This window comes from Misgurnus anguillicaudatus, chromosome 4 (assembly GCF_027580225.2).
Source record: "Misgurnus anguillicaudatus chromosome 4, ASM2758022v2, whole genome shotgun sequence".
NCBI classification, from domain to species: Eukaryota; Metazoa; Chordata; class Actinopteri; order Cypriniformes; family Cobitidae; genus Misgurnus; species Misgurnus anguillicaudatus.
The window spans coordinates 34,689,320-34,706,084 of record NC_073340.2 but is presented as its reverse complement, the minus strand read 5'-3'; the positions used below and the strand labels follow the sequence as shown (position 1 = coordinate 34,706,084).

The 16,765-nt window shown below is 36.8% G+C and overlaps 1 protein-coding gene across 2 annotated transcripts in view; it reads left to right on the top strand.

The window, feature by feature from the left end:
• The window catches only part of dock1 (dedicator of cytokinesis 1), a 333,542-nt gene that overhangs the window by 61,367 nt on the left and 255,410 nt on the right, over window positions 1-16,765 (top strand). Inside the window, exons 11-14 of one of the 2 annotated variants that reach the window (XM_073867188.1) lie at window positions 2,709-2,781; window positions 7,362-7,441; window positions 10,488-10,613; window positions 11,006-11,130. In XM_073867188.1, the coding sequence (XP_073723289.1) occupies window positions 2,709-2,781; window positions 7,362-7,441; window positions 10,488-10,613; window positions 11,006-11,130 (404 nt within the window). Of the gene's footprint in view, window positions 1-2,708; window positions 2,782-7,301; window positions 7,442-10,487; window positions 10,614-11,005; window positions 11,131-16,765 lie in introns of both variants that reach the window. The other variant, XM_073867187.1, reaches the window with a different exon arrangement.

The window sequence follows — 16,765 nt, the reverse complement described above, 5'->3', positions numbered from 1 at the left end:
TTTTGGGCGTAACGTGCAGTAAACCAATGAGAGTCACAGCTCTCATTCCCTTTAAAAGCAAGTTGCGCTGGCGCTATGTCTAATCCCTATTTAGATGACGAACTTTGTAAACTGAAAAACTAAGCGGAGGAAGAAGATCCCCAGTTTAAGATTAATGTTAAATAATTGTGTTGTTTTTCACTTGTATTGAAATTGTTATTTTTTTATTATACCACGGGTCTGTCGAATGCTGCATTCTGATTGGCTGAGAAATGTTCTATGGGTGTTGATTATTTTTCTGTAAACCGCACACCTAACTTTTCAAATGTCTTAAAAATAGGCACCAGAGCAATGTTTGTGGTAACCGTGGTATAAGAGGAATAATTGACTCCGGTCCTTTGAATTATTTGAAAATAATGCATTATTTTCTTATAATTCAATGGCCCGTCGTCAATTATTCCTTACTTAAAACCTTTAAAACCCGTTTTCTTTTAGTCATGGAAGTAAAAAGCAGGCTTGTAATTGCTTTAAATGTATGGCTATCCAATATCATCAAAAAATAATTTACAAGTATACGTAAGATAAGGGTTGTACTGTAAAAATACTTTATTTGTAACAAACAGGAGATAAAGAATTTACAAACGGCTCTCCTCACGTTTCAGTACTTTGGACAGCGTTTTTTTAAGCTAAGAGTTTTTTTTAAGCATTACTTAAAAATGTTTCTCATCTCACCATATCCGCAGGTACAGAGTCATCATATAATAAATCCGTGAGGTAGCATTAAAAAAACCCATTTAAAAACAGATGCATTTGTTTAAAGCAAAGCATTTATTTACTTACCAGGCTACAGGTGAAGCAGCTCTTTGTGCCTTCTAACGTCTCATAATTACTCCTCATTTATAAATATGTCCAAGAGACTCAATAATAATCTTTTACATTCAATCCTTTAATCTTTCATATTTAAAAGCATTTTTGTGCTGCTGCGCATTCATGTACTTTGTGATAAGCAAACCCGCGTGGTCCTCCCGTTTATAGGCGCATATTACTAATGCACTCTTTAAATAACATAAAACACATTGCGCCATTGACTTTAGACTTTAGACCAGGTTTTTGTTGGTCAAAATTAGTTGCCTCAAAATAGCAACGCGCCAACAATGCGCTTGAACACGCCTCGTTTTCAGACCAGAACGCCCATGGGCGCAAAAGGGGGCGCAAATGCATTTGCTATTTAAACAACGCGGCGATAACGTGAAAATTAGGGTGGAAACTAGCGAAAGACACTTGCGTCGCGCATTGCGCTGCATTGCGCCGGGTGTAAGATAGAGCCCTTAGTATTTTTGTCTTATCTAATATATCTAAAAGTTCTTAAATTAAGATGTATTTTCTTGATGAGCAAAATAAAAAAAATGTAAAGTGTAAGTGAATTTGTTCTTAAAACAAGCAAAAAAATCTGCCAATGGAATAAGAAAAATGTTCTTGAATTTTGAGTGTTTATTATTTCAAGAACATTTTCCTATTCCATTGCCAGATTTTTTTTGCTGGATTTAAGCACTAATTTACTTAGTTATATTTTTTGTCTAAAACTAGACTTATTTTTTTGGGTCATTTTGCTCATAAAGAAAATACATCTTAATATAAGAATTTTTATATATATTGAACATTTTTCATAAGCACTTAATTCAAGAAAAATTCAAGAAAAATATGCTTACCTCATTGACAGATCTTTTTGCTTGTTTATGCGATATTTTTGGTCTAAAAACTAGACTTATTTTCTTGGGTCGTTTTGCTCATCAAGAAAAAGAAAAAATATTTTTTATAAGAAATTATTTTTTTGCAGTGTAGTCATTATTATATTTTTTAAATTTGGCGCAGCCTCAGTTCGTATTAAGTATAGTAAAGTGTCCTTTGAATGCACACTTTTGGCCAGATTTACCAACACAAACGCCTCTTTTGCTGTTAAAAAAACTACTATTAGGATTTACTAATGGCATTATTGTATATGCATTTGTAGGAGTGTCCTTTTTATAATCCAGCATTTTTTTACTACACACCTTGCATACTGATATATTAGAAGTAGGCAATTTGAAGGTGTTTTGCTTTTATGCTGCGTACACACCAGAAGTGAATTTACAAATAGACTACATAAATGCAAAAGACAGATCCAAATAGACGAGAATTTGCAGAAGCGTTGTGAATGAAGTGGCGTGATTGCCGGAAACATGCACTATTCGCCTCGAACGCATCTGTGCAAGTTGAAAATATTCAACTAAAGTGGAAAATTTCATGAGGCAAAGTAATCTAGAGCGAGAAACGTGACGCTTTGCTTTTCAACAATTCAACACGAATTCAACAATTTGCACGATTAAATTACATACATTGGCAATGCAAAGACATGAATAGACTCATGAGGTCAATGTGAATAACGTAAATCGGCAGCGCAATTGCAGCAAAAACATGTGTATTCACATCAAGTGCAAGTGCGTCTTCATGCAAGGTGAAAATATCCAACTCAAACGAAAAATTTGCACGACACGAAGTTAAATACCACGAGTAATCTAGAGCGAGAAACACGATGCTTAGCTTTTGGTGTGTATGCAGCATTATAGTGTTCTTTGATGATGTTTGAGTGAATGTCCAGATCACAAGAAGTGCTTCAAAAATACTTATTTGTTCAGTGGTGTTTTACAGGTTAAATTCTCTCTTTACTAAAATCTCTTTATTTCTCACAGTTATGGACGTAACAGACATCATTACGGGTAAAATGGACGATGAGGACAAACAACACTTCATACCATTCCAGCCGTGAGTGAGACTTCATTACACAATAAACAAGAAAGCCATAATAAATGTCAACACAATGTCACATCAGAAACCTTGTGAGCCTACATGTACATCATTTTTGGCATCATAAACATAAAGTATGTTTACTGCCACTGTATTCATCTGGTGGTAAAATAAATTCTTTTTACCCAAGTTGTGAGATTGCAGTCTGAATTGAATGTGATGGGATAAATACTCTGTATTGCAAAATAATACAAAGAAATAAATCACAGAGAAATGGTGTCTAGGTAGGCAGCCCTCTAGGGATTAAAACCAAGCCAGTAAAGTTGCTCGAAGCTCAGATCATACTGGGAAATACAAAATCCCATCATATCCATCCATGTTTTGAAGTGCAAAAGTATCTGTATTAAATGTAAAATATTCTGGCTAATGATGTAACCACACGTTCTTCAGTTAAGTTGGACACAAGCTCTTAACTCTTAAGTTTTCCCAAAGGCTTAACACTTGATTCCCTGGGGTTTTAATTCATTAACTGTTGCTGTCCCAGAGGTGTGCAGAAAGCTTCTGAAAACTTCCAATTTTAAAATCTCCCATTAATTCTGTTTTATGTATAAAGACAGGTGTGAATCCACAGCAGTTTCAAATAGATTGTAAAATCTTTTTAAATGACAAAATTGACAAAATGGAGCATGAATAATCTGGTAGAGATGTAGAAATGTTCTCCCCTGACTAACAAGCAAATAAACTAACAGTGCTTCACACCAAGTGTGATTTGTGGCATGATGAATGCATCACTATGTGCACTTTCTTCCCTTAATGTGTTGAAACATTTGGTGTGAAAAGGCTTCATGATTGACTACCTAACCAGACAATATTAAACTTGAGCATCTGGCATGTATGTGCATCGTATTCTTTAAAGTATTCAATATCTTTTACACCAGGGGTCTCCAACCTTTTTGTGAGCAAGGGCTACCACAATGGATAAAACGATGTGGAGGGCTACTTTTTGATGTAGTCTACTCAAAACTTTTTGTTGTACTTGTTGATTTTATTTTATTTTACTTGTTTATATGTTTAAGTATTGTTTAATATGTTAACATACATAAACCAAGCCAAGCTAGTGTAAAATAGGTACTAATAAATATTACAATTGAGACTATTAATAGAATGTGCTTTGGCGGGCACCACGTTGGAGACCCCTGTTTTACGTTTTTACTTTCACATTTTTCCTTTTCTTGGAGTAATTTTTTGATACAAGCTGATCAGTAAGGTATTGCATAGTTTAGGATGCCTGTTGTTTTTGGCTATGATGTGAACGTTCAAAAGCATGCGAGTGTGCCTGTATGTCTGTATTATCCTTCATTTCTGCTGTCATCTAAATGGTATGTGTGCAAACATCACTACACAAACATCGATGCTCTTAATCTGTGCGGCAACCATGTAGGATTCGCCGTCATTCACCTGTTTATCCTCTCTATTTCACTAAATCTGATCAGACTGCAGTCTATTCCCCCTTTAACTCTTTCACACACCAACTTTATCAATGCAAGAAGGTGTGTAGTGTGTAAAATAATTGTTGAACCCGGATATAAATATTTTGTCATTTTTAATCTCTGTGGAACACAAGAGAGGACGCAGTACAATGGAAGTGAATATGGCCAGATGCTATTGAGCGTCACAAATTGCAAACAATGGCTTTAATGTGTCATAAAATGATCCAAATGACTTCTAAGTGTTCTTAATTTTTGATCGCTGCAATTTATAAGCTTTTGGCGTTTGATAACATCCACCCGCATTTGCATTTTCATTTTCATTTAGCAAACTCATGGATTTATAAAAGAAAAGCACTAGGCAACAGAGCCAAATCATTACACCTTATTTCTGGTATTTGTGACCCTGGACCAAGTTGCACAACTACACTGCAAAAATTACTTTCTTAACTTATTATTTTTGTATTTAAGTACAAATATCTAAACATTCTCAAATCAAGATGCATTTTCTTGTTGAGCAAAATGGCAATATATATGTGCTTAAAACAAGCAAAAAAATCTGCCAATGGGGTAAGCTCATTTTTCTTAAATTCTTTGAATTAAGTGTTTAAAAAAAGTTTGCTTACCCCATTGGAAGATATTTTTGCTTGTTTTATGCACAAATTCATTTAAATTTTATATTTTTGTTCTAAAAACTAGACTTATTTTCTTAGGTAATAATGCTCAACAAGAAAATGCATCTTGATTTAAGAATTTTTAGATGTTTGTATTAAAACAAGACAAAAATAATAAGTAAGAGTCATTTTTTAGGCAGTGCACCAGCCGCCACTGCCGACCATAATATTAAATCACAAGAGAGACAATCGTGTCAGACATGTATAGGTTCTTAATTCGGTACAGATATTTTTCGTGTCATCACGGAAATTTCTGGAAAAACTTAACTGTTTTGTAGTTCAGCTTTTCACAAGATAACCACCCTGTTTTAAATAAATTTTAAAACTGATACCTGTCAAAAAAAATCTATTTTTGATGTTTAGTTTGATAAACTATGATCCTAAATATGACACACAGAGCACCTAGCACGTTCGGCTAAATTACATGTGCCGGCACGCAACAGCACAACATCAAAGCAATCCAACATTTACAGACTAATATTAAATCAGAATTTACCTTTATAATAAATAAAAAAAAATAGTTAAAGAAAAACCCTGAGTGATCTATAATTATCATAAAATAAAGAAATTAATAAAGGAATAGTCAATTTTCTTAAAAGAAAAATCCAGATAATTTACTCGCCACCATGTCATCCAAAATGTTGATGTCTTTCTTTGTTCAGTCAAGAAGAAATTATGTTTTTTGAGGAAAACATTGCAGGATTTGTCTAATTTTAATGGACTTTAATGGACACCAACACTTAACACTTAACTCAACACGTAACAGTTTTTTTCAACTGAGTTTCAACAGACTATAAATGATCCCAAACGAGGCATAAAGGTCTTATCTAGCGAAACGATTGTCATTTTTGAAAATAAAAATAACAAATATACACTTTTAAACCACAACTTCTCGTCTAGATCTGGTCGTGATGCGCCAGCGTGACCCCACGCAATACGCCATAACGTCAAGAGGTCACAGAGGACGAACGCGAAACTCCGCCCCAGTGTTTATGAGTGTGTTGAAAGAGGACCGTTCCGACGTTGTTGTATGTCAACTGATACTAATTAATGTTTTTGTGTCAGTTTATTGTTTACAATGATCCGCAAATGTGCGTTTTATATATGTAACACGTGACCCCCCTACGTCACTACGCATTTACGTTAGGCCGCGCTGGACCGGATCTAGACGAAAAGTTGTGGTTTAAAAGTGCATATATTTTATATTTCTAGTCAAAAATTACAATTGTTTTGCTAGATAAGACCCTTATGCCTCGTTTGGGATCGTTTATAGTCCTTTGAAACTCTGTTGAAAAAAACTGTTACGTGTTGAGTTAAGTATTAATTGTTGGTGTCCATTAAAGTCCATTAAAATGAGAAAAATCCTATTTCTTCTCGACTGAACAAAGAAAGACATCAACATTTTGGATGACATGGTGGTGAGTAAATTATCTGGATTTTTCTTTTAAGAAAATGGACTATTCCTTTAAAATAACAAAAGTGTAGCCAGATTTACCAACTTTCTCTTTTTAACTGCAGAAACAAAGAGACAACTCCTTCACAATGGTTTATTAACCTGGAAGCCACTTTCACATATGGAAGTGTAGCCCTGGATCAAAATTATAGATTCCAAAAAACATTAATATATGAAGTAAAGATCATGTTCCATGAAGATATTTTGTAAATTTCCTACCAAACATTCGTTTTCATAAGTGGATGTAGTTAAGGACTTCATTTGGACAACTTTAAAGGTGATTTTCTCAATATTTATATGTTTTTTGCACCCTAAGATTCCAGATTTATATATATATATATATATATATATTATATTCTTGGCCAAATATTCAAGAATTCATCATTGGAAAACTTATTTATTCAGACTTTTATGACTGGTATTGTGGTCCAGGGTCACATTTACTTTCATTGTGTGTTCAAGAGTGACATAGACATTGTTCATTGTTCAAAAAGCTCTTTATTTTGTATCTTACAGAATAAAGTCAGTCCAGATGTTTAAAAGATGACAAAATGTTTATTTTAGGGTGAAGTGCTCTTCTAAGATGTCTTTAAAGGGTCTGTCGTTTTGTAGTAGCTTGTGTCAGACTTCAGACGTGTGTGGGTAACTTGCTTCTGCTGTTTGGGTGAAACGGAGAATTCAGTTCTTAAATGACAGCATCTCTCTGTGTCTCTCCTGTCACCCATCCCGCACAACTGTTTGCTAACAACATGGCTTTTTGTCCCTGTCATGGTATTTGTATCACTGTTTGGTGTTTTCCTTCCCTCTGTCTCTTCTTTATGCATTTCTCTCCTGCTCATTCATCCTTATCTCGCTCTCTGTGGCTACTATTCTTCTCTTCTTCTTCTTCCCGTTGGCGTTTTGCCTGTCGCGTGTGAACTCCAGGCTAGCGTTGGATGACGCCATTCGCCACAGGCAGCTGAACATCTCACGTTTTTCACCCAGGGTGGCGGGCGAGAACGACTTCCTCCAGACCGTCATCAACAAGGTCATCGTTGCCAAAGAGGTCAATCACAAAGGTCAAGGTAAAGGTCACTAGGTTGCATGGGGGTTAAAGCTTGGTTATGGATCATAGTTCACCTGGAAATCAATAGAAAGAAAGAAAAAATATCCAGAGGACAATATTTATATTAGTGAAATGTGACAATGAATATCTTCATTTTTGGTTTTTAAAATGTTTTGGTGTGAATTATGTACTGTATGCATATATTAGTGCATTGCATTGTTAAGGACAGTTTGAGGTCATTTGCTGTAAGTTTAGGTTCATCATCTGTTATTATTTGGTTATGCACCACAGTATTATTTTATAGCCTAGTTTAAACATGCATAAAGTTAGAAATATGGAAATCTAAAAGTGCATCCTGTCCCAGATAACATCAAACTGCATCAAAGTTCCTGCCAGGAGAATATTTCTGAATCCAAAGGGGCCTAAAATCTTAGAAACGGCAGCGTTATTGAGCACAATTAGTTTGAAGTGAATTCATTTTAACATGCATGAGTTTCAGCATCTGTCACCGCTTGATTTGTGGTCGCATTTCTTCATGCTGATAAGAAACAGCTTCTTCATGAGAGGAATACACGCTGTCTGGATAGATGTGCTGGTGTCACATCATATCAGAATCTACAGCCTCAGATATCAACACATGCTTCCCGTCGTTCCTCTATGGTTATATTGGCTTAAAGGTTATTGAAATAAATCTGGAGGAACTGAGTGAATTTAAAGATTAGACAAAATGTTGGACATAGACAGATTGAGGTTATTTTCTCTCTGTTAAAGCATGCATAACCTCTCTTATCATTTATGATGAAGGTTAATCAGTAACAGCATGGAGGGTAATAGAGGTTGAGTCATTAAGACCGATTAACTTGTGGTTTATGGCCTAAGGGTGACGAGCAATGCATTGTGGGTATAAAGGATCAAATAAGGTTTTTCAGACCTGGATGTGAAAATTAATGAGTATTCTTGCAAAAATCATGGTTAAAGAAAAATATTTTTCCTGGAGACAAACTGATTCAGTGTTTATTGATTTGCATCGTTTTGCACCATTTTGACAAGATGTAATATAATGGCGCTTTTCCATTGCATAGTAATACATTTGGTTTGTGTCAGGTCGGGTCAGCTCACCTCACTTTGCCTTGGTTAGCTTTTCCATCGAGTTAAGTAATGCTGCGTTTACACCAACTGTGTTCGAGGCGTCAAAATCGCGTCTACCGTGTCTAGTTTGCCGCTTGAACGGTTTAAATGTATTTGGTAACCTTACTATAGGGGGAAAATAAACGCCGCGGATCGATAAACCCCGCATGACTCAAAAGTGAAATGTATTAACTTACCAGGTTGCCGATGTCCTCACTGACACTCTTCCAAGTGAGGTCCTTTATATTCCTGTCTTTATAGAATTAAGAACGTGTGTCGTATAGCTCCGGGTGACTACTTACGGACAATATCAAGCCTTCCTTCAGGTTGAATGAGTGACTCCGGGAGGGGCTGTCGCCACAGCAGCAAGCAGGCTCATGATTGGTTAACGCGGTGCGAAATTCCGCCAAAGTTCCAATTGTTCAACTCGGGCGTCAGCTGCAAATTCGCGTTAAACGCAAAATGCACAAACTAGATGCGCAAATGAGGTGGAATTGCGTCTTCTGCGCCAAACGCCTCATTAGCACCGCGAGACCTCCAGACACACGTTAACGGGTCTTCACATTGACTTAAAATTGAAATCACTCGCGCTTCAGGCCTCAACCGCGGCTGGTGTAAACGCAGCATAACACTTCGGAGTGGGAGGGATTATAGGCGTGTTTTTATATTTGCGCTGCCTACTGTGACATCAAACATGCACTGCAAAAATGATTTTCAAGAAAAAAATTCTTAGTATTTTTGTCTTGTTTTCAGTAAAAATATCTAAACATTCTTAAATTAAGATGCTTTTTCTTGATGAGCAAAACGACCCAAGAAAATAAGTCTAGTTTTTAGACCAAAATATCAAATTTAAGTGATTTTGTGCATAAAACAAGCAAAACAAATCTGCCAATAGGGTAGGCAAAAAAATCTTGAACATTTTTCTAAAACACTAAATTCAAGAAAAATGCAAGAAAATTTTGCTTACCCCATTGGGAGATTTTTTTGCTTGTTTCATGCACAAAATCACTTAAATTTGATATTTTTGGTCTAAAAAAGATTTTTTTTCTTAAATCATTTTTTGCAGTGTAGCTTTAAATGTTAATGAGCAACTGCTCCTTACTCTCTTACCAACAGACAGTGAGCGCTTTCAGTTCAAATAGATCTGATTCCTGTAAATACAGTTTAACACTATAGTATCAAACACATTTAGACAAGCTTATGGGTAAAAATAACCAGTCAGTCAGTGGCTGTGGGCGGGGCTTTATCAGTGTGATGTCACATTAACAAGAGAATCAAACAGCATGTCTAATGAGAGTTCTTTGGTTTAAAGGGAAATAAAAAAGGTGACGGTGGATTTCGTGTCCAAACACCATGTAAAAGTGGATACAATAAAATTAAAATTCCCATTTCCATAATATAAAATGACTTTTTATTTACCAGCATGAATTAAAGTTGCTCTTATAAATAAAACAAATATTTGCCAACAAAGTATAGAATGAGTATTTAATAGACTACTGAGAAGTGTGTAAAAATAAGCACAATTATTATAAAAAAGTGACAACAAAGTATGTATGATTATTTGTTCAGAGATTGCTGCATCTTTAATCATTAAAGTACATTTGGTTCAGTCCAATAATCTCTTCATCTGCAAATGAAATAAATGCTCAGTCACTTTTCTTCCCGCAGGGTATTTTGTCAGTAATTAAACTAATCCAGTGTTCTTAATTATATGTTTTGTAGATGACTGATAATGAGATAATACAATGAAACAACTTCCTTTAGGCTATACAGCACAAATAAATGTGTCCAGATTCCCAATACATTTAGATTATGCATGGATTTTAATGATCTATATGTATGCTGGTGTTTAATACACACACACTCCAGACACAAGGCTGAATGCATTACGATCTGATGTAGTGTCTGAGGGTTTGTGTGTCTCTTTTGATCTTTAGGTTTGTGGGTGACACTAAAGTTGCTTCCAGGTGACATTCATCAGATTCGTAAAGATTTCCCTCACCTGGTGGACCGATCCACTGCTGTTGCACGCAAAATGGGCTTCCCAGAAATCATCATGCCAGGTAACTTTTGAGAACTTCCAAGAAACTCTTTGTGAAGTTGTATTGTGTAAAATGATCCCTTTTTTACCTGCTGGATGAATTAGAACTAGTACTGGAGCCATATATCTAAAGAACAGGATATCATAAATACTTCGAGGTTGGGCTTCTATTATTTGGTCCGGTAAGCAACCACTCAGAATGCCCTAAGAAATTGCATAGCATCACCCTGAAATCTGCCCAAAACACCCTAACCTTGTGGTGGTGAGATTTGTACCGACAAGCACTAGAAAAATGAATAAATGTTGCTTCTGCCTCTTTTGTGCTATTCTTGCTGCACTTCTTTAAAAGGCTTTTTTAATCTGATTTCTTTTAAAAGATCAATCACACAACAGGTCTTGTTTCTGTGCTTTCAGGTGATGTCAGGAATGATATATATGTGACGCTGGTTCAGGGGGATTTTGATAAGGGCAGTAAGACGACACCCAAGAACGTGGAAGTCACCATGTCTGTGCATGATGAAGATGGCAAGAAACTGGAGGTACTGTTGATGTTGCATAATGTTACAGGAATGTAAACATGGAATATTTGGAATTCCAAATTTCCTATTTTTGGAATAGAAACAGGAATTTTAGCCACAAGAAATTCTGTCATAGAAATTACAATATTACATTGCCAACAACTAAATGTTCATCCTTGTAGAAAATAGCAATGATGTAGACTATGAATTATTAATGATGAATTATTTAAGATGAATTATTAAAATAATACACATTAATGTAGGTGCTTTAGCAAAAATACAGTTTTTAGGTCTTTTGTCCTGCTTTACACAGGCCTGGTTTGATTTCTGTGCAAGCAACTGCAAAGTTGATTTAAATATAAAAAACTGTCATGTCTGTGGTAATCTGTTATGTGAGAAATTTTATCAACCAAGCTTTACTTAATTCATTTAAACACAATCACACTTGAGCTCTGTTGTAAACGGTTGTGGGGTGAGCTGTGTTGCTGTCAAAGTTTTCACACATGGACATGCACACTTACAGACACACACATGCACATGGAGACAAACAGATGCGCACACACACAGATACAGATATGCACAGACACACACATGCACGCGTTTAGGCACGCACATGCACACATACAGATAATATGCACATGCACACACACATACGTGGGCATGCACACAGATACACACAGACACACATGCACATATATAGACTCTCATGCACGCATAAAGACACGCGCATGCACGCATAAAGACACGCGCATGCACGCATAAAGACACGCGCATGCACGCATAAAGACACGCGCATGCACGCATAAAGACACGCGCATGCACGCATAAAGACACGCGCATGCACGCATAAAGACACGCGCATGCACGCATAAAGACACGCGCATGCACGCATAAAGACACGCGCATGCACGCATAAAGACACGCGCATGCACGCATAAAGACACGCGCATGCACGCATAAAGACACGCGCATGCACGCATAAAGACACGCGCATGCACGCATAAAGACACGCGCATGCACGCATAAAGACACGCGCATGCACGCATAAAGACACGCGCATGCACGCATAAAGACACGCGCATGCACGCATAAAGACACGCGCATGCACGCATAAAGACACGCGCATGCACGCATAAAGACACGCGCATGCACGCATAAAGACACGCGCATGCACGCATAAAGACACGCGCATGCACGCATAAAGACACGCGCATGCACGCATAAAGACACGCGCATGCACGCATAAAGACACGCGCATGCACGCATAAAGACACGCGCATGCACGCATAAAGACACGCGCATGCACGCATAAAGACACGCGCATGCACGCATAACGACACGCGCATGCACGCATAACGACACGCGCATGCACGCATAACGACACGCGCATGCACGCGCATGCACGCACACAGATAATATGCACATGCACGCACACAGATAATATGCACATGCACGCACACATACGTGGGCATGCAAACAGATAAGCACAGACACGCACGTGCACATGCAAACAGAAAAGCACAGACACGCACGTGCACATGCAAACATAGAGACACGCACGTGCACATGCAAACATAGAGACACGCACGTGCACATGCAAACATAGAGACACGCACGTGCACATGCAAACATAGAGACACGCACATGCACATGCAAACATAGAGACACACACATGCACATGCAAACATAGAGACACACACATGCACATGCAAACATAGAGACACACACATGCACATGCAAACATAGAGACACACACACAAACACACATGCATGGATACGCATACACACGCATGCATACTGAAGCACACACGTACGGGCAAACATTGCCTCTGCTCTCAACAGCAGGATGCCTGCTGATCAATTATTACTCATAATTGCTACCTGTCAGATTGTAGCATGTTTGTGTGTTTGCCAACGTTTGACAGACCATCTGTGTCTGCGTTTGTGTTGTTGTGTGTTGAACATTGGACCCTCGCTGTGTACAAGTATAAGAAATGAAATAAAACACTGAGTTTTTGCCTCTCAGAACAGCAGGTAGGCAGGATTGTCCCCTTTAATATTTCATAAGTCTGTCACCTCTCGTCTCATTTAACTTCTGAGCTCTGGCTGGAAATTTGATAATTCTGTGTTTGTGTGTCAAGAGAAAAATAAAATCTGTTTTAGCGTTCGGCTTAAATGCAGTGATGATGTGATTGTGCTGAATGCCTTTTTCTTGCTTGGTCCTTTTCAATGCATTTCCACCAATAACAGGTGGTTCTGACTGAGACAAATGTGACCAGTCACGGAAAGTAGGGACACAAGTCGGATCTGGGACATTTTGAGTTATTCACAGATCCTGAAAGTGCAGATTCTAAGCTTTCCAACGATGTGTAACACATTGAAATCTGATAAGATTTGGAGACGTTGTGGCCATTTGAAGGTAGGCACTCCAAAATTCTTAATGCTGAGAAAACGGCTTTTAAAGTTTGTGCCTTTTCACCCCTCTCAGCTGCTGGGAGGGACAATAGGGCTCATTTACATCTCATTGAGATAAGCCATACCCTCTGTAAAGCTCCCCCATGTAAATTTTGACCAATACCTTTTACTTTTAATTCACTGTAAAAGTTTGTGGTTAGACCTGGTTTAGGTCTGATTAAAATATTTTAAGTTTTGACTTATAATGCGCATACACATACACATACTTCATACGTGAGCTAAGTCATTAACATCAGTCAAGTCAGGCATTATTCAAATTAATAGCAGATGCTCATATTGCCATCTAAAAGCTCATTATAGTAATGGGGGCAATCAAAACCAAGTCCTGACCTAACAATAACTTCGGGTTTTGGCAATCGAAACCACAGCGCTGAGCTCAGGCCAGCTGACAGTCTTGCCTGGGCCCGGGACAAGATAATCTTAGAGGGCCCCCCACCCCTTACTTTTTACTGGTAACAAGACATTTGGCATAATCAGATTCAGGACCCACGAATATTGCATATTATACATTGTATAAAACATTTAGTTAAAGGTGCAGTGTCTAATTTTTAGAAGGATCTCTTGACAGAAATGCAAAATAATATACAAAACTATATTATCAGGGGTGTATAAAGACCTTTTTATAATGAACCCTTATGTTTTTATTACATTAGAATGAGAAGTTTTTATCTACATACACAGAGGGTCCCCTTACGTGGAGGTCGCCATTTTGTGTCGCCATGTTTCTACAGAAACCTTTAACGAACAAACTTTTTTTACTAAGTTGTCTCTGACGATGACATGTTTTACCGGTGGTGGCTACTGTAGCTTCTCTATGCGTTTCAAAAGCGAGGGGTGAGTGGATTGAGCCGTTGGTTGCAATTTGCAACCTCACCACTAGATGCTTCTAAAATTTACACACTGCACCTTTAAATGTAGTACACTGAAAAAAAATATTCATTGAATTTAATCAATTTTTTAAGATAAGCGGTTGCAATCAATTTATTTAAGCTACATTTAAACAAAAAAGATTAGTAACGTAAAATAAAATATAAAACTTTTGTTTAAATGTAGCTTAAATAAATTGATTGCAACCACTTACCTTAACAAACTGATTAAATTCAATGAATATTTTTTTTCAGTGTACTGACACTGTATACTGACACAAAATATCATAATCACGTATGAATTATGAACAGACTATTGGAAATATAAGTAAAACAACTTCAACTAATACACTGAAAAAAATGATTCATTTAATTTGGTCGGTTTTTTTGGGGTGGGTGGTTGCAGTCGATTTGTTTGAGCTACATTTAAACAAAAGTTTTATATTTTATTTTACTTTACTAATATTTTTTGTTTAAATGTAGCTTAAATGGGTTGATTGCAGCCACTTACCTTAGAAAAAATTGATTAAATTCAATGAATCATTTTTTTCAGTGTAATATGCCGTGTTTGGACTAAAAATTGAATAAATATTACTCCTCTCTTTAGAAATTTGAAGTAAACATATAAACTCAATCAAAATTTCTCCAAACATGCACGCCTTTGAACCAAAAGCCCAGGGATATTATTTTGTAAAGAGCTTTCATGATGAGCATGCATTGCATTTTTCTCAATGAATGCGACTGAGGGTAGAGCCCTGCATTTCAGCCCAAGCCCGACCCGACCTTTTTACACCCCTCAGGTCGGGTTTCGGCCAATTTTAACCTCACAGCTGATACGCGGGCGGACCTTGAGCTTATTTAGGCTTCTCCGTCTTTTTATATTTTTCAATTTAATTAAAATAACATTTTGACAGACGATGATTGCAAAACAAACGTAGTAAGACTTTTAACCTATAGCACGAGTCCGCTATAAGCACAGCCAGCCACACATTTACAATGCAGCTGTTGCGTATTTAACAGCAGTACCGCAGCGCACCGGGAAAAAATATTAATGGAGGACTAAAACCTTGGATACTGCGCATAATCTATGCAAACAGCATCCAATACATAATCTATATATGCATAGCGAAGTTGTAAGCAGGTTGCATGTTTATTCGGTTTCATGTTTATTTCGTTTCGTTTTGTAGCTATAGCCCTTTTCATTTTTATATGTCTGCCCCCGTTGCAGCTGCGAGCAGCAGAGCAACCTGCCTCCGCTTTTAAAAAATAGTGTGTGTAGATAATAAACGTTTAAACTAACACTGTGATATGCTGAAAATATATATTTTATGTACTTGTTATTATAGACAAGTGAAGTGTTGATTTGAGAGTTCAATTCATCAAACATGTCGTCAACTTGCTGTCGGCTGCTAACCGCTTGTTGGAACAAACAAAAATACTCTAAAATGTAAATAAAAAAAAGAAATATAACTATTTTGCCATTTAAAACAAATCTGAACTGCTTTAATTGCTGCAAGAGTAGTACAGCTGTATAAGGAATCTGTGCAAGGAGTTATTTTTTGCTATTTCTGCGGATTTCTTTTGCAAAATCTATGCGGAATTTTGCAGAATAATTAAACATGTTTTAAGCACATTAAGCACATTCATTTGAGAGAATGTGCGCTGTGAATATTACAAAACAATAAAATATTTTATAATTACATTTTATTAAAGGATTACCCTGAATTAAACTGGACCAACATGAACCAACAGATAATGAACAATGTGCTGTCACGACCATAGAGTTTTATATAAAATACATATATTACTGTCTACAGTGTAACAGTAAAAAGAAAAGGCTTCTCATTGAATGTAGCCTATATCAAGATAATTTCATCTGTTTAACAATTTATATTTATCTTGTAAACGGATTTGAAATAATAAATAATTGTCGCGTCACTTAGCAGATCTCATCTCATTATCTTCTCCGCGGTAAGTTTTATTTCAAATTCAAGTTTTACACATTAAATATTAAATAGTTTGTGCTTTCTCTCATAAAAACCTCACAGCAAATAGCACATACTTCTAAACACACGCGATGCAGTGACTATATCTGCGGTCACAGATTCCTAATGGGGAGACTTAGGACTTCTATTTTCCTCTATTTTTCTCTATAAGGCCTATATTTTCTTCTTTTCTTTTATTTTCTGAGCACCGGACTTGTGCTGAGTCTGACCGGACATTTTGAGCGTACTGAACTTCAAATCAAATGAATAAAATATTTTCTTTATATTTAACAATTATTCCATAGGTTCCAGTTCTGGGCCCCCCTCTGG